At 35.4% G+C, this 24,348-nt stretch overlaps 3 protein-coding genes across 3 annotated transcripts; all 3 read left to right on the top strand.

Moving 5' to 3' along the window:
- The first annotated feature begins 1,398 nt into the window (after positions 1–1,398).
- On the top strand, positions 1,399–8,264 carry LOC122016380. The gene is made up of 7 exons (XM_042573660.1): positions 1,399–2,172; positions 2,943–3,182; positions 4,739–4,828; positions 6,301–6,450; positions 6,948–7,072; positions 7,590–7,719; positions 7,873–8,264. The coding sequence occupies exons 1-7, from the start codon at positions 1,612–1,614 to the stop codon at positions 7,996–7,998; spliced, it is 1,422 nt and encodes a 473-aa protein (XP_042429594.1). The 5' UTR covers positions 1,399–1,611; the 3' UTR covers positions 7,999–8,264.
- A 1,826-nt stretch (positions 8,265–10,090) lies between these two features.
- On the top strand, positions 10,091–10,768 carry LOC122017647. Its single transcript, XM_042575313.1, has one exon. It carries the CDS (start codon positions 10,130–10,132, stop codon positions 10,592–10,594), a length of 465 nt encoding a protein of 154 aa, XP_042431247.1. The 5' UTR covers positions 10,091–10,129; the 3' UTR covers positions 10,595–10,768.
- A 1,075-nt stretch (positions 10,769–11,843) lies between these two features.
- On the top strand, positions 11,844–21,365 carry LOC122016379 (transmembrane protein 120 homolog). Its single transcript, XM_042573658.1, has 10 exons — positions 11,844–12,145; positions 12,241–12,319; positions 12,406–12,500; positions 17,647–17,751; positions 17,837–17,916; positions 19,294–19,384; positions 19,458–19,565; positions 20,359–20,445; positions 20,772–20,840; positions 20,916–21,365. Exons 1-10 carry the CDS (start codon positions 11,906–11,908, stop codon positions 21,042–21,044), a joined length of 1,083 nt encoding a protein of 360 aa, XP_042429592.1. The 5' UTR covers positions 11,844–11,905; the 3' UTR covers positions 21,045–21,365.
- Positions 21,366–24,348: the final 2,983 nt, after the last annotated feature.

The raw sequence follows: 24,348 nt of genomic DNA, 5'->3' as shown, positions 1-24,348 counted from the left end.
CTATAAATTATAAAAAATAATGAACAAGGTACTCTCGAACATATCCGATCCATAAAAATTGTTCACAAATCCACACTCAACATAAATTAGTACTCTAAACCCATAAAAAAATAAATTAATTTTTTATATCATAGAGTAAACTGATAAAAATAGATTCTTGATCTTATACTTATCTTAACCAAACGGCTAACAAAATTATATTTTTTTAAAGTTGTCAATTCAAGACATTTATAGAAGCATCTCTCACGAGTTGTCAATCCTAAAATATAAGATTAAAGAAAGTTATAATAATGTGTATTTTAAATATAAAAATAATTAGAAAAAATTATTAATAAATTTTAATTTATTATTAGTGTGAAAAGAAAAAAAGATATTAACGTAATTTAATTTTAAATTTTATCAAGATTAATTATTAAAAGGTTTAAATTCTTAATTAAATAATAATAGTAAGATAGTAAGATTATATTATAATATCATTTCAATTCTAATCAATATTAAATGATATTACATTATATTATATGATAATCTCAGTTAGTTTCATTGATTATTTGTAGGGATCGATCTGATCCCATGGAAGTTTTCCACTGGTCACTAGGATAAATCGAGAAGCGCATGCTGCGACCAACTCATAAGTCCAGCATCCTTTGGTTATATCCCTTATTTGGAGGAAAATTTCTACAAATACATCATAGTTGGGGTTTAAACCATAAATATCTGAATAATAATTTGAATATCTTATCACAACATCATGACCCCGGGGACAATGACTATGGAACATTGATATTATATTATAGTAACCACCATTCTTAACTCATGTAATATGAACATTTCATTGGTAACATGAATTTATGTAGGTTAACATCAACCAATACATGTCATAATCATATTATAACTGTTATAAATCATAACTACTGTAAAATAAATATATTATTTTTATATTTTATAATAATTATAAAATTATAATTATCTGTTATAAATTACTATAATTATTTAGCAGTTATGATGTTATACTGCCTACGATAGTATAAATAATAATAATAATTTTAAAAAATAAAATGTACGTTTTTTTATGATAATAAAAAAATATCCGTGTGATGATTAAATATAGGCAGTAGTATAAAAAATAATAATAATTTTAAAAAATAAAATGTACGTTTTTTTTATGATAATAAAAAAATATCCGTGTGATGATTAAATATATATATATATATATTATATATATATATATAAAAGTGCCCTGATTATAAAATTTCCCAAGGCTTTGAATTTTTTTTCACAAAATTCGATAGATTAGTGTATATTTTGCAAATAAAGATAAATTGGAGCATTTTGACAATAAAAAAGGGGCAAAATGGAAAGAGTTCCGTAGTCATGGTCATAACGTCACCCCTGCAAAGCCTAAAGGGTCGAGTCGGTCATTCGATATTTCTGGCGGCTTCTCGTCGATCGTTTTAATTACTGGTCGCGTTATCGAGTTCCTTCCCCGTCGTTGGACACGATCCTCACTACGTCGCTACGATCCGTCCCGTTCCAAACCCTAAAAATCTACGCAGATCCGGTCGCTTCCTCGGCCTGAAATTGTAGGAGCAAAAGGATCGAAGGCCTCAGCTCATGTCCGTGGAGAGATCGTTCGAGGCGTGGGAGGAGGTGCAGCGCCATGGCCTTGACCTCGCGGATCGCCTTGCCCAGGGTTTCAATGGCCTCCTCCAGTCTCATATCGCTCCCCCTGCCTTTCCCTGGCCTCCCCCCGGCAAAACCGACCCTGTAATCTCGCCCTCGGCCGTCGCCGCGGATGGCGTATCAGCCATCCTCGCCATCGGCAACCGCCTCGGCCAGGCCGGCGCTGAGTTGGGCGACGGTATCAACGGGGTTGTGCAGCAGTTCTTCCGGAATCTACCTGTGCCCTTTTGGCATGAGGAGGATGAGAGACGGGCGGCTCAGCTAAGGTTGGATCTTGATAGTGCTAGGAGGAGGGACGAGGCCGTGGAGATGCGATGCAGCAGTGCTTCTGCATCTGCTTCTGGTTACGAGGAGATCGGATTGACTGCAGAACAGTTTGGCGGTGGGGGATTTTTGGAGCCGCTGGCAGCAACGGAAGGAGTTGATGATTCGGAAGATGAGGACAGACTTGAGTTTGATTTGAGTACTTCTAGATGCTTCAGAAAGCCTCAGGTGGGGAATAAGACACTTCTTAAGATTGTTGTACTTCTAATTTTTTTTGTCTTAATTGTTTGTTCCCGATTTTGAATGCATCTGATAGTTTGGTAAATTGAGTGACCTGATGGATATTAGGTATCTTTGTATTGTATATTTGATCTTAGAAAAGATTCCATGCTTATTAGCCCTTGTGTAAAAGGTTAGATAAGCTTTACCAAAATATGATAGTCACTCAACTCAGCCTGCATATCTATAATTTGAAGATCTTTACCTAATTTGGTTATGGAAGGTCAATATATTGCTCTTCTACTTTTTGAGTACCTATTTCTCATGCTTCCTCTCATCAATATCTAATAGTTCATGCTGCATTAACAAATGACAAAATTTATGTTTTTCAGTGTAATGTTACTCATTCATAAACATGAAAATATTGAAGCAGTTCTAATATTTTCTGAATTTTATTCTCACCTTTAACTAAGTAAATGCTTGCTGAATTATATGTTTAGCTTTAAATTAGCCAGTATTTGCATAATTTTGTTTGTGTACCATTCTATTTATTGCCGATGTGGATTAATTCATTTCCCGTTTGCAAAGTTTTCCCTTATAGTTATTATATTACTCCCATACATTTGTATTAACATATGAATCGAGTCTCATTCTGTACTTTTTCAAAGCTATGTAGTTAGTAATATTTACATAAGATCTAGAGACTTTTTGCTTCTCCGGTGTCATCATTGATTGATGCATTTCTTAGAGGATAATGTTGGTTTGTAACTTCCATGCAGGGGATCATTAATATTACATCAATGTACAATAGTAGGACCAATGAAATTGAAAGTTCATTGGTGGCAAGGGGAGATCTTTGGAGAGTGGAGGCATCACGCAGCGGTTCTTCTTCAAGGAATGATAGTTCACCTCCTTTTCTTATCCAGCTTGGACCACTACTTGTTGTTCGGGATACAACATTTCTTTTGCCTGTTCATTTATCAAAGCAGCACTTGCTGTGGTATGGTTATGATCGGAAGGTAAAACTTTTTGAAAATTCAATGGTAGTATTTTTTTCTGCAAATTATTCATGCCAGGTCCAACTTTATTTTTTAATCATCTTCTACTTTACTTCATGATTTTAAAATATTTTCTATGTAATCCAAATTGACCATTGAGACTAAGCCTGGCCAAAAGCAAGAAATAGGAGATGCCAAAAAATCAGTTGTGTGCAATCCCATATCAGTTTGATAATAAAAAATCAGTAGGAATCACCTAATCTGGAATTTGGATTAAACTGTTTCTGCCATTTTGTTAATGCCAATAAAGAAGAAATTAGAGAGGGGGGTGGATGATTACGTTCTCCTTTTTGTCATGTGGCTAGGTCAGTCATGTACAATGTACATATCAAGGAGGTGCTATTTCTCAGGCATGAGTTGTGATCTCCAATCGGGAAGACGCTTAATGATTTGCAATTTTGCAGTGGGAAGATAGTATATATGGGTACGAAGGGTGACCCTACTCATGGGATTCAATAATCTTTCATTCTGGATAACTAGAAACTGGGTCTATGATAGATAAGACAAGATGTACTATCCATTACTCTAAAATAAGATGAGAAAAGATATAATATTCTATTGATTTGGCATAAGTGTTGAAATGACAAATTGTCCCTATAAATAGATGTCTGAATCATCTTACTACAATTAGTGATATACTTTCTATTAATAGATTCATTTTGAGAAAGAAAAGCTGAAGAAACTTTGAAGGTTCTCAATGAAAGATGAAAAGAAAAGGGAAGAAAATGAATGAATGACAATAATAGAAAATTGGGATAGCATTATATTTGCTCAAGCAATAAGAAGTTTGATATTCGTGATCCATGCTTTTCTTTGAAAAAATATTATATTGCCTTTGTTGATAATAACTTAATCATATTTGAGGACTTAAGCCTTAACTGTTTTCATGATCAGTTAGTTGAAGTACTGTCCATATTGATTGACCATATTATTTGAGTAGAAATATAGACAACTTTGGCAAACCCTCTTGTTTCTTTTTCCCCACTTCCTATGTCTTTCTCTCGTTCTCTTCTAATCTGTCATCTACCACCTGTCCCTCCTCCTCCAATAGCTTTCTCCTCTCTCTCTTCCTTCACACGACCTCCTACCTCTTTGGTTTCCCATAGCTCACTTTCACACGACCTCCTCCTATTCTCTCATTTCACTTTTTTAGGTATGAAACTGAAACTTCGGTGATACTTTGTGTCTCATTTGTATACAAAACCCCCCCCCCCCCCCCATTATTTCCTATTATCTGACTTGCACATTCCTAAGTTCTTACCAAGGAATAAAAAAAACAAGGTTCATATATCTTCTATTTTATACTGAATCAAATATATACTAAGTGCTATTTACTTTCTTAATTCAGATTCCAATTTCCTATTGATTGTTCATCTCTTGGATTGTGCACATAGACTGCCATTGCAATCTCTGATATTTAACCATGAAAGCTTAAATTACTTGATTTTTTATATCCATGAAGCTCAACCCTTTTATGGCCCATTGTGTTAGAGACACTTACATTTCCATATCTACAGAATGGAATTCATTCCGTTTGTCCAGCTCTATGGTCAAAGCATAGGCGATGGTTAATGATGTCGATGATCTGTCTATATCCATTTACTTGTGTAAGTTTGTACTCCTCTATCCTGCCTTCACCCTTTTTGTGTTTTGTGTTTTTCCTACTTAACATATTTTTTTATCTCACTTTGATTTCCTTGTACAAGTGCTTTAGTCTAATAATTAAACCAATTGATTATAGATGTGCTAGCTATGGAAGTTTAATTTATAAAAAGCATCAAAAGTAAAAGCCATTCAGGTATTTCAAATGATTACTAAGGTAAATATGTTTTTTTAGCGGTGAATACTGATACACATAGATGCAGAAATGTCTCATAAAGATCCTTATGACGTAGATATGTCTCATAAATATCCGTCTGACCTAAATCTTAATATTCTTACGGTGCACTCATAGTTCAGTTAACATGAAACATACATTGCATTCCTTATCTATCACCCATGCTAATGTCTATTATATGCATGAAGAACTAGATGAACCTATTGTATGCTCTTGTCATGACATTTAGCAGAGATCTTTTACACAAATTTTCCAATTAAGTTATTTGAAATTATCTCTTCTTATATATCAAATTGTTGGCATACATCTAGTTTGCCCATTTCACTATGCTATGACCATCTTGAAAATATATTGTAAATTGAAAGATTTGACAATTTGTCAAAGCAACCATAGTTTAGATGATAAAAACAAAGGGCAATTTAGTCAAAGCAACATAGCTTAGATGATAAAAACAAAGGATACACACATACCGTATCCTCTGTTTTTTTTTTTCAATGCAATTAGATGTGTAAATATAAAAGTGCATCCCTTGTTTTGGTAGCGAGCCTAGTTGCACATGCAGTTCATTTCAAGTGATCACTTATTAATATTATTATTATTGACTATTGTATTTCTAAATGATAGTTATAGAAGTATAAGGTCATTATGGGCTCAATCCACAAGCATAACTGAGAAACTGCATCTTCAGGAAAATCTCGTTTCCCTTATTTTTTTTTTCTTTTTAATTATTTTAGACCCCATCAAGAACACAAAAAAAAACTAATAATATAAAAGGTAAACCAAATTGTACTGCATGCTATAACACATATTTTCCCTTCTGGAAATTTGTACAAATTCTTGATTGAACTCATCTGACTCGGTTCACTAGTTTGATTCAAGTAATTCTACTAAGTTGGAATGGTTGGACAATGTTTATCATCAATTCTTGCCCAGACCATAGTTAACTTGGCTCATGTAGGCCATAGGGTTATGTTATCCTATGGCCTGAAACATGATTAGAATTATTGTAATGCTCTCATTGTAACAGGTGCAAGTATTTTATTCCAACTATACTACTATGTTTGTGGTATTAATAACTTAAGATCGATACTTCGCAATTCTGTGCATTTTCCATGGTGGTATCTTCCCTTTTTATGTTTGAACGTCTTGAAACATTTAGTCATAAACTCAGTTGGCATTTCATTCAGACTGTTGAACTGTGGATGTTCTTTGTTTAATTTCTTTATTTGCCATTGTGTCTAGACATTCATGGATTTGCAATTCCCAAATGGTCAACTGACATATGTGGCTGGTGAGGGCCTGACGACTAGTGCTTTTCTTCCTGTTCTTGGTGGGCTGCTTCAGGCTCAAGGTCATTATCCAGGAGAAACAAGATTCAGCTTCTCTCGCAAGGTGAACCTCATGATTCAAGCTTCTTTTTTAAATCATAGAAGATTTCCTACATAGAAACTGTTGTTTTTCTTAATACTGTTATACTTTATAAATAGTTTGAGTAGGTGAGCTTTTGCCATAGTAATTTGCATGTCCTTTGATTTATCAGTTCTATGCCACTAGAGTTCTATGATTTGTAGTTCTATGGTGCCCATCCATGTCATTTATCTACTAGATGACTTTTTCATAACCTGATGTGCCCTTCAACTGTTGGTTCTTTTCTTGTCAGATTGATCATAATTCACTATACTGCATCAAATAATAAGTGAAAGGAAACAATATAGATAAGTTAATTGCTAGATGTAAATTAGAAATTGAATAATTGAACCTAATGTGTTCAACCATGAAAGGTTGTACCATAGGTTGACTTTACTACTGTCTTTCATGTAATAAGCAAATGCTTCTGATGCCTTGTGTTATTACTACACTGAACAAATTAGTGTTTTTTTTTTATACAGAACAAAAGTGGAACCCGCATCACACCAATGGTGCAGTGGCCTGATAAATCGTTTTCACTTGGGTTTGTACAAGATTTAGCTTGGAAGAGATCTGGTCTAATTCTACGTCCAACCATTCAACTCAGGTTTTACAATTGCTTCTACTTGATCAACCCTTTAGGTTTTTTTATAGCATATATAGTGCATGCTTTTGGCCATCTCTTTCCACTATTTTCCTGATACTTTTTGATAGAAATGGATTTCCAGTTCATATTAATGTATTAGACCTAAACTGTATGTTTTTTTAGGAGTTTAATATATGGATTTCCAGTTCGTATTAATAACCCTCTTTTGGTTATAGTCAACCGCTGCATTATATCCATTGTTGATTGTGTTTGCATGCTGAAAGTACATCTAGTTCAGAATTTCAGAAGCCTTAGCCTGGTTGCTCTGATTCTTCACCTATCCCGAAGTGAGAGATGAGATTGTGTTACCAAGCTGTTGCTTGACGTTTGCATGTGTACCAACTTTCTATTTTTCTTTTTGCGTGACTAGTTGTCGTTGTCTGTTTGTTCAAATTAAGATACTTGATTATGAATTTATCTAAATACTCATATAATTTTTTTTCTTTCTGATTTTCATTCAGTCTTTTCTAACTTGCAGTTTATGCCCAACTTTTGGTGGAAACAATCCGGGACTGCAAACTGAGCTCACCCATTCTCTAGAGGAGCGACTTAGTTTAAGTTGTGGTTATTCTCTTACAACGCACCCATCTGCTTTTGCATCTGTTGCTGTAAGTTCCTTAGCTCTCTGTGACAGTTCTTAAAATACTCTGAGGCAGATACAGCAGCTGTACTCTTTTCCCATCTTAAGTTGAATTTATTGTGTGCTGACCAATTTGTCACCAAAGGCGGTCAGTTTGACCTAATTTCCCTAAAACTTGCAGTTTGGGAGATCCAAGTGGAATGGAAGTGTTGGAAAGACTGGTGTAGTTATTAGAGCAGAAATCCCACTAAGCTCGGTTGACAGGCCGGTCTTCTCCGTCCAGTTGAACAATGGTATGGAGTTCTGATCTTTCTTCAGGTCAATTGCATAGTGACTATGTACATAAAGTCACTGACAAAGATCTATTTAGAAGACATGATATTCCAATGCACAGAAAAGTACTTTTCTGCAATGTTTCATAAAACTGTAAAACCAAACTGTTAGTGGAAAATTCACTAGTCCAAGGCTTGAGCCCTTTTTTGTAGTCTGTTGTCGTGTCTATAAAATTGTTTGTAAAAGACTGTTGTCTCACACTCAATGCGTACCATACCAACAAGATGAAATCTTACTCCAGCTTCTGCAGTTGTAAACTTACTCGATTGCTTTCTCAAATCACGTTGATTTTTTGTCATTTAGTTCTCAGCTTCTGCAATGGTAAAGTTGTAAGCTGTTTTGTGACTTGGAGGTCATGGGTTTGAGTTATGAAAATAGTTGTTTATAAAAATAGGATAAGATTATGTATTCTGGCGTGGCTTATTGAAAAAAAGGACTAGTTTTTCTTTACACCCGTAGATTAACTTTGTTTCTTAGACCACCTTTAACCTTTTTATATTACATATACAGGATTCACATATCTAAATTTTAATCGTTCTTACTATATCGTCAGTTGATTTATTTAATTTGTTGATCTGTATGGGATGGGCCCTTAACCTAGACACTTCAACAAATCCGCGTGTTAATTTATTCTTGGACCCACCTATGAAGTGTACATTGCCCCGGACAATGGTGCAACAGTATGTTTCAATTTTTCCTAAAGAATTAAATTTTAATAAATTTAATGGATGATTAATTTAAGAATGTTAGATTGTTCGTGTACTTTTTGATTTATTTTAATAATTAATGTATCTTAATGGAGTGATAGAGTGCTTTTTCAGTTTCTCAGACGTATAAGGATTGAGTCTCATATTCGGTAAATTAATGGATAAATTTTTTTTAATAGGTGGTCAATTTATCTTGGTGCAGCGATATAATATTTTCTTAGTTTTTAGACATATAAGGATTGAGTTTAATCTTCAGACCGAATCTTTTGATCCATTTTTTTGGACTAGAGAAGAGGATATTTTTTTTGGATTAGAGAAGAGGATGATCTACAATACAATTGATTGTGATCCCTCTCAGGGTTCACTTTCCTATCCAGATTATAATTTGGATTGGGATGAGCGATCGGAGGTCGCTCAGAGGCTGTCCCTGATAGCCCGGCCACTCGCCCATTGCAGGTGGCCTCCAATGGTCTATCTCAACTTAAATTATAATCTAGGTGGGAAGATAAACTTAGGAAGGGATCGCAATTAATTATGATTGAATCGTAGTCATGATTCGACCATAATTACATTGTGGATCATCTTCTGGTTCACAAAAAGTGGACCAGAGGATCTTAACCATCTAATCTTCAGCGAATAAATAGATAAATTTTTTTTAATTGGATGATTGACTTAACATCGCTAGATTAATGGATTGTTTGCTATAAACATTTCTTGATTTTTTTTTCATGATTGATGAAATTTTTTTATGATGTATTCTTAGAATTAATGGGCGTAAGTTATATAACTCGTGTCAATTAATAATAATAATAATAATAACTTAAAGAAAAAAATTTATTTCGTTCTAAATTTTTAATATTTTCTTAAATTATTCTTGAACACTTACTTTTACTATTTTCTCAAATTGGCTTCCAAAATTGAGTTTGAACGATTGACGTGCTTTAGCCTCGCGAAGTGTGCACCTCTCGCCGCCTCAGCGTCACTCGAACACTTGGCGTTCTCTTCGCACATCTCTCTCTCTCTCTCTCAATCTCTATCACTCCCCCTTTCCCGTTCCCTGTTAATCAATTACCATGCCCTGCGCTCCACATCGATCGCCATGGAGGAACACACACTCGACCTTGTACTCGTCCCCTTGGGCCTCTTCTCCATGGCGTCCTACCACGCATGGCTTCTCCGCCGGATCACCACCCACCCCACCACCACCGTCATCGGCATCAACACCATCAACCGCCGCATCTGGATGAAGACCATGATGGAGGCATGCGACATCTCCTTCAGGGCTTCATGCATGCAAGCAACACGTTCGCTAAAATGCTAATTAGACCGACTCTGTTTTCTTTTCAGGATCCGGCTAAGAACGGCGTGCTGGCGGTGCAGACGCTGCGGAACAGCATCATGGCGTCGACGGTGCTGGCGTCGACGGCCATTGCCCTGAGCTCGCTCATCGCCGCGATGATGACCGGGTGTGGCGCCTACACCGCAAGGAACCACCACTTGGTGGGCGACCTCTACTCCGTCAAGCTCTTCGCTATCCTCCTCTGCTTCTTGCTCGCCTTCCTGCTCAACGTGCAGTCGATCCGGTTCTACAGCCACGCCAGCCTGCTGGTGAACGTACCTGTAAAGAGCCACCGGTGCGCGGCGGAGTACGTGGCGAGAGCGTTGGACAGGGGAAGCCTCTTCTGGTCGCTCGGATTGAGGGCTTTCTACGTCTCGTTCCCTCTGTTCCTGTGGGTGTTCGGGCCCGTCGCCATGCTCTGCTGCTGCATCGTCCTGGTGATTCTCCTCTACTCTCTGGATGCGTACTCCGGCTGGGGCATGGAGACGACGCCGCCGCCGGACGAGGAAATGGCCGTACTGTGAAAACGATGATTAATCAATGCATGCTTTGGAATGACAACGGACCATAGATCAGCTCGCTTAGATATGAGCAAAATATTTTTATAGATTGTAGTTTTGACTCCTAAAATTAATATTTTGCATTGTAATACAATGCAAACTTTGATATATATCTGTTAGTAAATGGTTTAGAATTAATATTTGTGCAATTCTATTATATATACACACACGATTATGTTACCTGCAGTTTCGTCCGAGATTAATGGTTTTTTTTATAAGTTTCAGGAATTAAATTTTATCTTAAATTCAGATTAAATTAATACAAACTAAAAATAAAAAAAATAATAAAAAAAAAATTTAGATGCTCACAGATATATATTTAGAGTGTATAATAATTTTTTTTTTTATTTTTTATGATTTCAAAATTAGATCAATTAGATTTTACCTCTTTAAATTTTAGAGGTGAGTTGTATTATTCAAATTAAAAAAAAATCTCACGGTATGATATAAGATTTAAGAAAATAATAATTTTTAAAAAATAAAAAAATAAATTAAGGCACATAGAATAATTTTAGGTGCCCCGACCACTCAGGCATAAATCATTTCACATGCATGGATCGTTCCCTCGAGATGGACTAGTGGCTAGTGCATGAGATATTGTCACAATGAGATTTGAGGTCAAATCTTAACTAGTAGCCAGGTTCCTGCCCTCCTTTATGTATTAGTCATTGTCTGGACTAGTAATTCCTATGATTTACCTCTTCCATATTGACCTAGAAATGAATTGATAAAAACGTTAAAACGAACAAATCATCTTTTACCACAATGTCACAATTTCACATGCATGGATCATTTCACTGGCATGAATAATTTCACAGTGAACGAACAAAACAGAAATCTCTCTCTTTCTATAATTTTTTTTTATTAATCCAACTCTTACCATTTAACTAATTTAATTGATTGGTCCCATGAAAATTTCTTAGTCATGATCAGGACACTTGTCTTCACTTATGTCCCGTTTCTTATATCATCCCACGTAGCCTCGGGGCTACCATTCATAGAAATTATGTTATATAGTGAAGGCTTTAATTTCATATATGCCAAAAATTATTTGAATATACATATAAATACATTCCTATGTTCATTACGTTGAATACAATCTTATGTTAAAAAATTATGTAGCAAACTGATTTATAAATTTGTATTTTCTTTTTTAAATAAATAAATAAAACAAGTCTAGTGATAAAAATAATATAACGGGGAATGCCCGCAAATACACGGGGGCAATTGATCGTGGGGAATCGCTGCAACTGCAACAGCGATTCGAGGGGAGGGATGGTGGATCACAACGCGCTCGTGGAGGAGGCGGCGCGGCTGGCGGAGGCTGCCCGAGAGCTCCAGGACGCTGCCGCCGCCCTCATTTCCAGGACCGGGAACGAGGAGCAATCCCTGCGCCAGCGCACCCTGGCCCTCGAATCCGACCTTCGGAGGATCCAGGCGTCGCTCGACTCCGTCGCCAAGAAGAAGTGTGGTCCTGGCGGCGGAGGATGCATCGATCCCAAGATCGCTGAGAAGGTTGGACGCTTCTACCCCCCTTTTTGTCTCCTCTGGATCTCGATTTTGCTGGCTGAGTTCGAATCTCGGTCGTTTGGGATTTTCTTTTGTTGTAGGTTGATGAAGAGTTGTGCAGGGCAAGATGTCTTATCGTCGATGGTGACATCGCATCGCTACTTCCCAGCAAAGCTCATGGTGAACTATGGATGAAAAGATTCGGGTTTTACTTTCTTTTAATGTTAAGCATGGAGGGGTTTAGGTTCTATCATTTGTGCATTCAGGTCTGTTCTTGAAGAGTTTTCTTGGCCCTCTCAATGTACGAGCAACAAGGAAGGATGTGCAGCTGAAAGTGAAGGAGGAGTATAATAGCTATAGGGTAAGCTCTTATTTTTTTACTTATTTTTGCCAATAAGTTGTCTTCATAATGTTGTAGACATTTTAATCAGACTGTTCTTTCGGTTTAACCTTAGGCAAGATCAGTATTTTAAAGGTACTAGAAATTTAAGGAGCCAAGGTCCTATGTTAGTGGATGCACTAAGCTTTCCCTCCTCAGTGCCTTTCCAAGAAAAATAAGGTGCTCATTCTTGGAAATTTTGGTAAGGTAGAAATTTGATTCATCTGCATGTCTTGAAAAAATGACCATAATCTACCAAAGGCAGTTGGAAGTCAGAAATCAGTGAAATGGGGATCAGTAAAGTTTGTTATATTAATGTGTTATATTTTAGTCTATGTGGAACATCTAGTTTTGGACGTTATGTCTAAATCTTCTGCTCATATAGTGCAATTATAATTTTAACACCACAATATTTTCCCTCTCAACATGGTATCAGAGCATATCCTCTTTTAGAGCTGAGATTTTCTTCAACAATCTTGTTGCTTCTCTCAGACAAATAAGGCTACATGTGATGTATTGACATCCTCTCAATCATTCATCTTGCTGCAAAATCCTAATATCTCTTACTCCCTTCATTCTTCTTTCTATAATATCCTAATTTTATTTTTGTTGCTCATTCACCCCTGTCATCATGATGTGACAAACTGGCCATCATTTCTTCCGGTCTTCAATGCTCCTCCCTCATAGTATGTCACATGTGCTTCTTCCTCAGATTATATTTGCTCGAGCAGTATAAATCTAGATTGAAGTCCATCATTACCCTTCTTGTTTAACCACAACATTGTTGTTGTTACATGCAACATCGTCTACTTGAAGTTATTACTAACTAGTTCCCTAATTTATAGTGTGGGACTCATTAGCTTCTCAATTCACAAAAATATGTTGCATGCCAAATTTACTAGGCCTTTTCTTCATTGATCTTCACTGTGGGTGCAAGGATGAGTACTATGACTATGGAGCCTAAGAGGAATGGTGACGAGATGTTCAGGCAGACAGTGTAGTCCCTTGCTGTGGATTAATGGTGCCACTTTAACCTTTAGGATCGCTGAATCTTCTTGACCCATACACCACCCCCATGATCTTATGTAACACATTGTGGCTTCTACCCACCCATGGTGAGATTTAGGTGCTCATCTATGGCCTTGCCAAGGACAATGTGCCTTGAGCATGTGTACATACAAGCTCAGTGCTGTTGAAGATACCTCCACCCAACCATTCCTGTTCAGCGACATTTAGTTGTAGGGCACAAGTCCAAAATTCTAGGCCTAGCTGTGAGTCAACCTAAAGTGATGTTACAACAACAACAACAACCAAGCCTTTTCCCACTCGGTGGGGTCGACTGTATGAATTCTTTTACGCCATTGAGTTCTATCTCCTATTATATCATTATCTATATTTAAATAAATTTTATCTTGTTTTATTGTTGCTAATCAAGTCTTTTTTGGCCTTCCTCTTCCTCGTTTGATATGCATGTTTATCATAGTTTCACATCACCTAACTGGAGCATTTATTGGTCGTCTAACTACATGTTCGTACCATCTTAAACGTGTCTCTTGGAGTTTTTCCTCAATAGATGCAACTCCGACTTTCTCTCTAATGCTCTCATTTCTTATTTTGTCCATCTTCGTATGTCCACACATCCACCTTAACATCCTCATCTCTGCAACTCTCATCTTCTGCTCATCATTCAGCTCCATATAACATAGCAGGTCTAACTGCGGTTTTATAGAACTTACCTTTAAGTTTAATAGGTACTTTACGGTCACATAGAACACTCGACGCTCCCCTCCATTTCATCCATCATGCTTGTATTCTATGTAAGACATATCTCTCAATCCCTCCATCATTTTGTAAAAATGATCCTAAATATTTAAATCTCATGGTTCCGAGCAACTCGTCCTCTCCTACCTTAACAATTGTTTCATTACTTCTAATATTGCTAAACTTAAATTTCATATATTCTGTCTTTAATCTACTAAGCTTAAAACCTTTTCCTTCTAGTGTTTTCCAAGATTCTAGCTTAGCATTTTCTCCTTCAGTCTCAAAGTGGACAATATCATGTCATTATAGAGATATCTAAATTCTTTTCGATCCTACAAATTCTTTCATGATTAGTATAAAAAGATAGCGACTTAAAGCTAATATAACCTATCCTTATTGGAAACGCTTTGGTTAATCCGCTCCGAGTCTTTATTTGTCACTATATCCTCATATATTTTCTTAATTAGTTCAATATACATTATGTTAATACCCTACTTTTTAAAAATCTTCTATATAATTTTTTATGGGACTCTATCATAAACTTTTCTAGGTCGATGAATATCATGTGTAATTATTTCTGCTCCAGATACTTTTCAATTAGTTTCTATTGTCGACCTTCCAGGCATGAACCCAATTTGATTTTCTGCCACGGTGGTCTCCTTCCTTAATTTTTTTTCTATTACTTTTTCCAAAAGTTTCATAGTATGACTCATTAGTTTAATACCCCTATAGTTTGCACAATTTTGTATGTCTCCCTTTCTCTTATATAAGGGAACTAGAGTACTTATCCTCCATTGATCAGACATTTATTTCGTTTTCAATATCATGTTAAATAATTTTGTAAGTCATTCAATACCTTGTTTCCCTAAGCACTTCCATACCTCTATCGGAATATCATCTGGTCCAACTGCTTTTCCATTGTGCATCTCATTTAAAGTTTGTTTTACTTCTGAAGTTTGAATTCTACGATAAAAATTAAAATTTCTATGCTCATTTGACCTAATTAAATTACCTAAGTTAAGTTGATCACCTAAACCTTCATTAAAAAGTTGATGAAAATACCTCTTCCACCGTTCTTTTATTTCTCCATCGTTTACTAATATCCTATTACATTCATCTTTAATACATTTTATTTGGCTAAGATCTCTTGTTTTCCTTTCTCTCACTTTAACTATTCTATAAATGTCTCTTTCCCCTTCTTTTGTATCCAATTTTTGATATAACCGTTCAAAAGTTTCATTCTTTGCTTCACTCACTACTTTCTTAGCTTCTTTCTTGGCTATTGTATATTTTTTTAAGTTTTTCTCGTTCTTACAAATATATAATTCCTTATAAGTTATTCGTTTTGCCTTCACTTTCTCTTGTACTTTCTCATTCCACCACCAAGATTCTTTACTTAGTGGTGCATGTTCCTTTGACTTACCGAGTACACTCTTAGCTACTATTTTCAACTTTGATATCATCTTATCCCATGTTGTATTAGAGTCATCGTATATTTCACCTAATGCTTGTACTTCTACCTTCTCCTTAAATATATTTTGTTTCCCATCCTTTAACTTCCACCACTTAATTCTAGGAATTGTATATATTTTCTTTCTATTGATACTATGTTTGAGGTGTATACTACTACCCTATGTTGGGTAGTTAAGCTTTCTCCAGGGATGACTTTGCAATTTTTACAAATCTTTCTATCCTTCTTCCTAACCATAAGAAAGTCAATTTGCGATTTATTATTCCCACTTTTGAATGTGACTAAGTGTTCTTCTCTTTTCTTAAAAAATGTATTAGCTAATATAAGGTCATATGCTATCGCAAAATCTAATATAGTTTCTCTTCCTCATTCCTCGTTCCAAACCCATAACTCCCATGTACTCTCTCATATTCCTCATTTTTCCCTCCAACATGCCCATTTAGATCCTCCTATTAAAATCATTTCATTTGGTGGAATATTTTGTAATATTTCATCTAAGTCCTCCCAAAACCTTGATTTGGTAGCTTTATCTAATCCTACTTGTGGTGCATATACGCTAATTATGGTCATAGTTTCTTTCGCCACTATTATCTTAAGGGCTATAATTCTATCCCCTTTTCTAACTACTCCTACAACTTCATCCTTTAACAAACTATCTACAATAATACCCACTCCATTTTTTGTTTTACTCTTTCCAGTGTACCATAACTTAAAACCCGAGTTCTCTATCATCTTTGCCTTTTCGCCTGTCCATTTTGTCTCTTGTACACACAAAATACTAATTTTTCTCCTAATCATCATATCTACTACCTCCATTGATTTACCAATGAGAGTTCGTATGTTCCATGTTCCAAATCTTAGATTATTAGTTTTCCTATCATATTTATTCTTATCTAACCTATGGTGTGAGAACTCTTGCCTATTTAACACTACACCCAAGTTCTCATGGAGATATAGCGGTCCTTGCTGAGACGTTATAGTCGGACCCTGTAACGCGAATTCTTGCCTATTTATCACTACACCCTGAGTTCTGGAGATGTAGCGGTCTTTGCCGAGACGTTACAGTCGGACCCTACAATGCGTTCCTTCCGGGGAACAACTTAGCATTAGCACAATAGTTTAATGGATTCATTCATTGAATATTTGTCATAGTTTGACGTTGGCTGGCAACCTAACGCAACCCTCCTCCTTTATCTGGGCTTGGGATCGGCCATGACCGGTCATCATGGGCGGAGTTTAAAGTGATGCTAACTTAGTAAAAAATTGTGGTTGATAAAAAAAGAGCAACTTATCTAAAATGATCACACCATATTCGGAAATAGATCCAATAGAAAATATATAGATTTATAACAATTATTTTTGTCATCTCCATCTCAAGTTTTCTTTTCTTCTCCTATTGTCTCGAGTCACAATATCTTCAGGGTTTAATTTCCACCATCATTTTTCATCCAGCTTGTGTGCATGGTTTGACATTGAATTAGTTATTATCCAGCTCTTGTAACTTTTCTAGTGGGGTAGATGTCTCTTCTGGCATCTTCTCAGCCTCCCAGAATACAATGATTGTAAACTCAGTCTCATGGTATTTTGCTCCTCTAAAAGTTGTTGAAATCCTAGTCTTGTCCTTTTTTGCAACACTTAGGTTTCTAGGAGTTTTACAACAAAAGATAATTGTAGACTGTTTTCTAGTATATTCTCTCTCAACTAATACGAGAACTTTATTTAGTCTCCTCTCTAATATCTTCTCTTCACCTCTAAACATAGTATATGACACTTGGTCTCAGTAGCTCTTCGTCACAAGTGCAATCATAGATTTATGGCACTTACTATTTGTTTAGATACTTTGCTGTTATAATTGCAGGATATGTGCAATGAAAGATTTAATTTTCTTTATGCCAGGACAGAACCGCCTTCTTATTTCTTGTATTTCCATCCACTTTGCTTTTTTTGCGATCGTGGGTTTGGGATGAATGCATTCCACCCTTGCCTGTCCAACTATATCAGGTATCTGAATAGTGTAACCACAATTAAAGTGGAGCTATATCATATAGGACATACCTGATTTTATAGTTTATGCATGTGCTTTCAGGCTTGGCTGTTATATCTCTACACAACTTTAGCCTTGCGGGAGAACATATTGCGAGTAAATGGAAGCGATATTCGTCCTTGGTAAAAATATTATTGCTCCTCTCAATTCGCATAAAGGAAAACAGACAATAGTTGCAGATTGCTTAGTCATATTTTCTGAATTTGAAGTAATTGATAGCTGTTTAGGTGACAGTTTCTTCTGGTCAAAATAAGTATGCATACTTTCACTAAACATATTGCAAGTATTCTTTCATATAAATACATTGTGTTCCCACATGAAAATTTGTTTAAGTAGTTGATTTTGGCTTCTTGAAATATTATATTAATGTCGTTTATTTTATCTTCTTAATATTTGTGAATCTTAATATTTGTGAATATTTTAATTAATTAACAGTGCAAGAGGTGTTGAAGGTAACTGGTGCTGGTGTAAACCGGTGTGCTGTCTCCTAGATATTATAGAAGCATCATAGGAACCATTGATAACATAATACAGCATGTTGTCTTCAACACATTAGAGAAGATCATCTAGGTTTCTATTAGCCACTTGTGTTGGTAGATTGGTTTGGACATGATATGTTGATGAGGCAACCATGAGTAAGAGGATGGATAGAAGAATCCTTTGGTGTAGTTAGTACTGGGTAGTAGAATTGGTGCATTTTCTTTCTCATGTTGATTCAGTTGAGCATTGACTTATGCTAGCTCTTTCATCATATAACAACTCTTTCCAAATAGCTTATCATTCTTTGGATTAACTCTTCCCAAATACTATGCCACAATCATAAATAAAAGAATTAACCCATTAATTTTGTGTGGCCGAACCATTGATCTCAAATGCTTGAGCCTAAATTAATCATAGCTCACTAATTTAAACATATGAACCCCTTCCATTAGCTCACAATTTGCCATGTGGAATTAACTAGGTTGTCACAATATTAACAATGCAACTTCTCATCAACATGGATGTGAGTGAATGAACTAACAACAAGTTAGCGACGGCCACCAAATTATGCAATCTCACTGCTAGCCATTAGTACAACACCAGTACCATGATGTAGCTATCGACTCAAATATAATGCACTATTAGAATGGCCATTAATGTAACAACAGCACCAATGGATGCGCTACAACTCAAATCACATTCAACCAACCAAGACAAATGCATGATTGAAAAACACAAATTTATCCTATCTCATGATGGAGAAGTGTAAGATTATTAAATTTAAGTGCACTCTACTTAGGTACAACTTTCAACCAATTGACTAGCTCAAATAGTGTTTATGACACACCCACCTCTCTAACTCAAAGAATTCAACTTGATCTGTCCCCCCCACAATTTTCCTTCTTTCCCAGATATTATACATTTATGTATATGTTTCAACAGCACATATATATGCTCTTGGCGTTTATATAATAATTTTGTAGTGAAATTAAATGTTTATACATTGGGTGCTTGTGCAGGTGGATTTACCATCATTATTGTGCCATGTTGATGGCTATTATTAGTCTCACATGGGAAATAAAGAGACAACCTGATTGTGCTTATAAGCAGGTACAAGCATAAATCTTCTCAAGGATAATTGATGAAAGTGTCTCTTGAATAAGCACAGATAGGTTTCTTTCAGAGAGGAGTGCAACTATTCCTGGTGTGGGCCATGATGCAAGGTGTTTCCATGCTGTTACAGAACAGATATCAACGGCAAAGGCTATATACTCGCATTGCATTGGGCAAGGTGACAGACTCAAATGTTGCTCCTATTTCATGAATTGTGAGAATTAAATTCAAAGAGATTGATCTTATAAAATGATATTCTTTAGTCTGTATACCTTGACTCAATGACCAATATTTTCAGATTTACTATGAATCATTTAACAGGAGTACTCGTTGGAGGTGCACTGACCTAGTCACTACTACAGTAGGCATCATTAGTAAATCATATTTGCCAATTAACATAGTGTTGGATCTTCTAAATTTTGCTGACGTGATTTTTCTTTGCAAAACCTGAAACATTTGTAACATGCTTTATTGAATTATTGGTGATTGGCAACTTGAACATACAAAGAACTAAAAAGCATTGGAACTACATAAAGCAGATGCCACTTGAAATGATTCATTCTTAGTTGCTTCAGTTGTCCCTAATTATTTCCAGTATCAAAATAGGATACTTTGACAAAGAAGGCATCAATTAAGTTAGTGTGTCACTTTCATTTCTTAAGCCTAACACAATCAGTCTAAATCTCATTCTAAGTGAACAATTGTAATTGAAAATTAAAAGAAAACGTTAACCTCTATACAGATTGGATTTGACTATATTACTGTTAATATTTCCACATAAGATAAACAAAAAGTGAAGGATCAATTTGAAAACAATACTGATCAGTGCTGAAGTCTTTGATATGGTTCAAAACGGCATTGATTTTGTATTTGATGCACTCTACTGCAATTATTTGACAATATAGAATGGTTTTCTCATTCTTCTCATGCTTGAAACTTGTGAATTGCGATTTGTTTTGGTTGGTTCATAGGCAAAAAGAATGGATGTTGTATGGGGAGAAACTGCTGGTGTTGAAGGTCAGCTCCTACTGTTATGCCCCATCCTTTTCATTTTGCAGGTAACATAGTAGAAAAGATTACCTTTTCTACACTTATTTTCATGCTCCATTTTTTAGATTCTATGACATATAAGTTCCAATAAAGGAATAGAACCAAATGGATCTTAAAGTTAAATTTGTATATTTAAATCTAACCTTAGAATGGTAGAACAGCTCATTTTTCACATCAAGTCTACCAACATATTTATATTCTCATGAACTAGTATAAGTTTTAGCAAATGTAGGTTTAAGCAAGTTCATATAATAAGTCAATTCACCATTTATATACACAATCAATAAGTTAGAAAGTGAAGCTTTTCTAGTACTGCCTTACTTCTTTGCTCCAGGGATTTGAAGCATTTGTCGGCTTGTTACTGCTACGGACAGCTATTGTTGGTGTGATCCAGGAGTGGCAGGCAAGATCTCTTCGCTAACTTTTTCACACTTTGATTCCAAGTTGAAGCGTTTTCTTTGAGATTTTTCTTTTTCAGGTTATCGTCTGTGGAATATTGCTTGTTCTGATGGCAATAGGTAATTTCGCAAACACACTGCAGACGCTTATGGCTAAATCAAGATTCAAAGCGAAGATGAAAAGAACAAAGAGCAAGCAGGACTTATGATCATGAATTCACTCAAAAGGCATCGTTACCCAGAAAATGCTCGAGCTCACACCATCTTTTGAAACCGCTGCCATGTGACAAAATGTCAAAGCATGTGCAGAATGAAATGCTGTGTGTACAGATCGGTCTGGTGCCATATTAGTTTATCGAACAATGCCTCATCATAAAGGTTTCGTGTGGTTCTGCTCAATTAAGTCGCTTGTTCTTGCGAGATCGTTAATGTTTTGTTTTGTTGTTGTTGTACTACAAATGTGAAATCTGAGAGAATTGTGAGACTTAAAGATGGAATAAGGTCTGATCCAGTTGAATTCTTCTATACGAGTAGAATTGCGTCTGATTAAATTGGGAATGTAACGTCTGATTATTCGGATATTATTTTAATCAATTGTTAAAAAGAAATAAATTAATTATTCAATTACCAAATTATTAATTAATTAATTTTACCTTAAATTAGTAATTAGTTATGAAATAAATAAAATATTTATTTAATTTTAAATGGTGTCTATCTTTCCATAATAATTATTTTCTTAAAATAAATTATTGTTTTAATAGCTTGATTTAATATACAAGTTAACATCAATGTTAATTAATTCCTCTGGGACTAATTTACTATTTTAATGAGTTGATTTAAGGCATGCATTAATTGTATTCTTACTTTAATAAGAGATTTATTAAATTATTAAATTATAATTATTTAAATAAATAATAATTAAATAATCTATTTCTTAATTAGCAATCAATTGAAATAATCATCAATTTTTTTTCTAACAAAAAGGCTTTAAATGTATATCAAATCAGTATCATTGCACTTTAATGTTTTATTAGAGTTTATAGGTTTTTAAAAAATATTTTTAGTTAAAAGTATATGACAATCTTAGAAAGTTTTAATTAATGTTAGTTTTTTTATTATTATTTTGAGCATTTTATCATTGCCAATTATTTTTTGCTAAAAAATACTTAACTTAACCAATTAAAATCCCATCAAGTCAACTTTGGTTGCAGGCGATTACAATACATTAATGCATAGTGCGGGTTAAGTGGAGAGACACTTTTTAGTAGATTTTGAAGATTAGGGACTGCTAGCTACTATTTCAAGAGTTAAGAGTATTTATCTCATCCGTATTAGTTTTAAGATGGATTGATGAGAATTGGGACGAGTGCAATCATTTTTTGCTGACTTGAAAATTAGAGGCTAGATATATTCTTTGTTAAATTGTTAAAGAAATAAAAAAAATAATAGAATTCATGATTTTGCCTATTTTTTTAATCTTTATATCTGGGACTTAGGCTCAATTATGATTTTCCGTCTAGTTTGCTCATCTGATAAATCCGAAAGCACGAACAATTTCTCGTCTAATGGTCAATGTCCTATATTTTTTATTCTATTGGAGGAAAAATACTATGTAGTATATCATAATTGAGATTCAAACCATAAATACCTAGGTAGTCGATTGAAATACTTTCCTTGGTTTAATTTGATCTAGTATCCAGCATACTCTTATTTTATTCAAATCAAACTCAATGCCAGTAACAATAGAATAAGAATTCATGCAAATTCTTCTCCCTTCCAACTTAGAGAGAGAATGTATCCTTTCTCTCTAGGATTTCTATAGGGACGATGGTTGAAGTTGGTTAGGAGGATTTGGGATGTGCTATTGATGGTCGTGTAAGTTTTTTTTTCTTCCATTGACGATGAGGGACCTTGTTCACGGCTATGAAATTGCTTTCTTTAGAGTTAGTGGTATTTCTTCCCATCTCCCTCACATACCCTCTTCTCGGCGCTTCCTCTTTTCCTTTCTCGGGTGACTCCTTTCCTCCATCTGTTTTGGCTTGTTTTATTTCTTGGTTTCTTGGTTGTTGTGTTTCTAGTTCAGTGGTGCAAACAGACCACTATGGTTCTATTTTCAAAATTTTCAATGATCGCAAGAGCTTTTCTTGATTACTCACCTAGGAAGGTGAAGCAAAAGAGAAAGGTATACTAAACTTGGTAGGTATTTATAGTAGTTTTGCGCAAGGCAATAGACAGTTGGTCTTTCTAATTTTTGCTTGTTGTTCATATCCTTTTCCCATTATTTCCTACACAAAATCTTTCGTCTATTGTTGATCGGAAATTGTCGACTCAGCCTACTGTTGATCGTTTCCAGCTTGCTGGCAAGTCTACTGTTGGACCTATTGATGCGGATACCAACAAGGATGCTGAGATGTCACAGGTTGCTGAGGTTGTTGTACCTAACTTGAGGGCTAATGAAATAGTTGCTGATGTTGCTGGCACAGTTAGAAAAGATGGTGTGAAACTTATTGGAAAGGCTGAGGATGCTATCCCGAGGCTGGGCGTGGTTGTGAGTACGGATTATCACGGTAGTGGATAGACCACACAAGTAGATCATGACAAATCTTGGGCTAATCTATTCAAAGATGCCTCTATACCAGTTCAAATGATCGGGGCAACGGATTCAAATCAAGACTGATGATATTGATACTGTGGAGCACTCCGTGGGTCATTGCTTGGTGGGATGTTTCATGGGGAGGCATCCAGGACATGGAGGAGTAGAGCTCATTGTGAATCATTGGGGTGTTCCTAATAGTTTCTTCTTGCATAAGTGCGGATGGGTGTTTACAAATTTGACAAAGTGGAGGATAGGGATTGTATTTTGATTGAAGGGACATACTTTGTTTTTGGTATTCCACTGTTCTTGATGTAAATGCTGAGTTATTTCCTCTTTGATGAAAATGATCGTTATATTTTAGCTTGTGTTCAAATCCATGGTCTTTCATCGGATTGTTGGACTCCGATGGTGCTTAGTTTGATACTCTCCAAAACAATGACTCTGATACGATGATTACTACATATAAAAAGGATTCATATAAAACTAATAACTCACAATGATACTTAGAGAAAAAGATCGAAGTAGATGCTATTGCTATATCGAAAAGATCATTATTTGGAACCTCCTCATATTTTGTACAAACTAAATCTCTCTATTAGATAGTTTCCTTGCACCTTTATCCACGATCAGCTCCAATCCTTTATCTTTATGATTGCTCTTAGAAGCTATATAAAAAAGAGAATATATTGATCTGTAACAAATTTTATAATGGCACATAACAGAGGAAGATAAATACAGATGGATATCTCTTCATCTTTTCTAATGTTGCAACTAATATAATGTCCAATAGCATCTGCATAATGAGAAATTCGAGATAAAGGTCGGCTGATGAAGGCTCATTATATAATGGTAACTTGGTCTCTCCCGATGGATTTAATGATTAATGTATGAGGTGTTGTCATAATAAGATCTGAGAT

This window comes from Zingiber officinale, chromosome 8B (genome assembly GCF_018446385.1).
Source record: "Zingiber officinale cultivar Zhangliang chromosome 8B, Zo_v1.1, whole genome shotgun sequence".
Lineage (NCBI taxonomy): Eukaryota > Viridiplantae > Streptophyta > Magnoliopsida > Zingiberales > Zingiberaceae > Zingiber > Zingiber officinale.
This window is presented reverse-complemented; position numbering and strand designations above follow the sequence as displayed.

Coding starts and splice junctions, on each gene's coding strand:
- LOC122016380 (XM_042573660.1), top strand. CDS start 1,612: ATGTCCGTGGAGAGATCGTTCGAGGCGTGGGAGGAGGTGCAGCGCCAT. Junction 3,183..4,738: donor GGTATGGTTATGATCGGAAG/GTAAAACTTTTT, acceptor CCATATCTACAG/AATGGAATTCATTCCGTTTG. Junction 6,451..6,947: donor GATTCAGCTTCTCTCGCAAG/GTGAACCTCATG, acceptor TTTTTTATACAG/AACAAAAGTGGAACCCGCAT.
- LOC122017647 (XM_042575313.1), top strand. CDS start 10,130: ATGGCGTCGACGGTGCTGGCGTCGACGGCCATTGCCCTGAGCTCGCTC.
- LOC122016379 (XM_042573658.1), top strand. CDS start 11,906: ATGGTGGATCACAACGCGCTCGTGGAGGAGGCGGCGCGGCTGGCGGAG. Junction 12,320..12,405: donor ACTTCCCAGCAAAGCTCATG/GTGAACTATGGA, acceptor TTGTGCATTCAG/GTCTGTTCTTGAAGAGTTTT. Junction 19,385..19,457: donor CTGATTGTGCTTATAAGCAG/GTACAAGCATAA, acceptor GGTTTCTTTCAG/AGAGGAGTGCAACTATTCCT.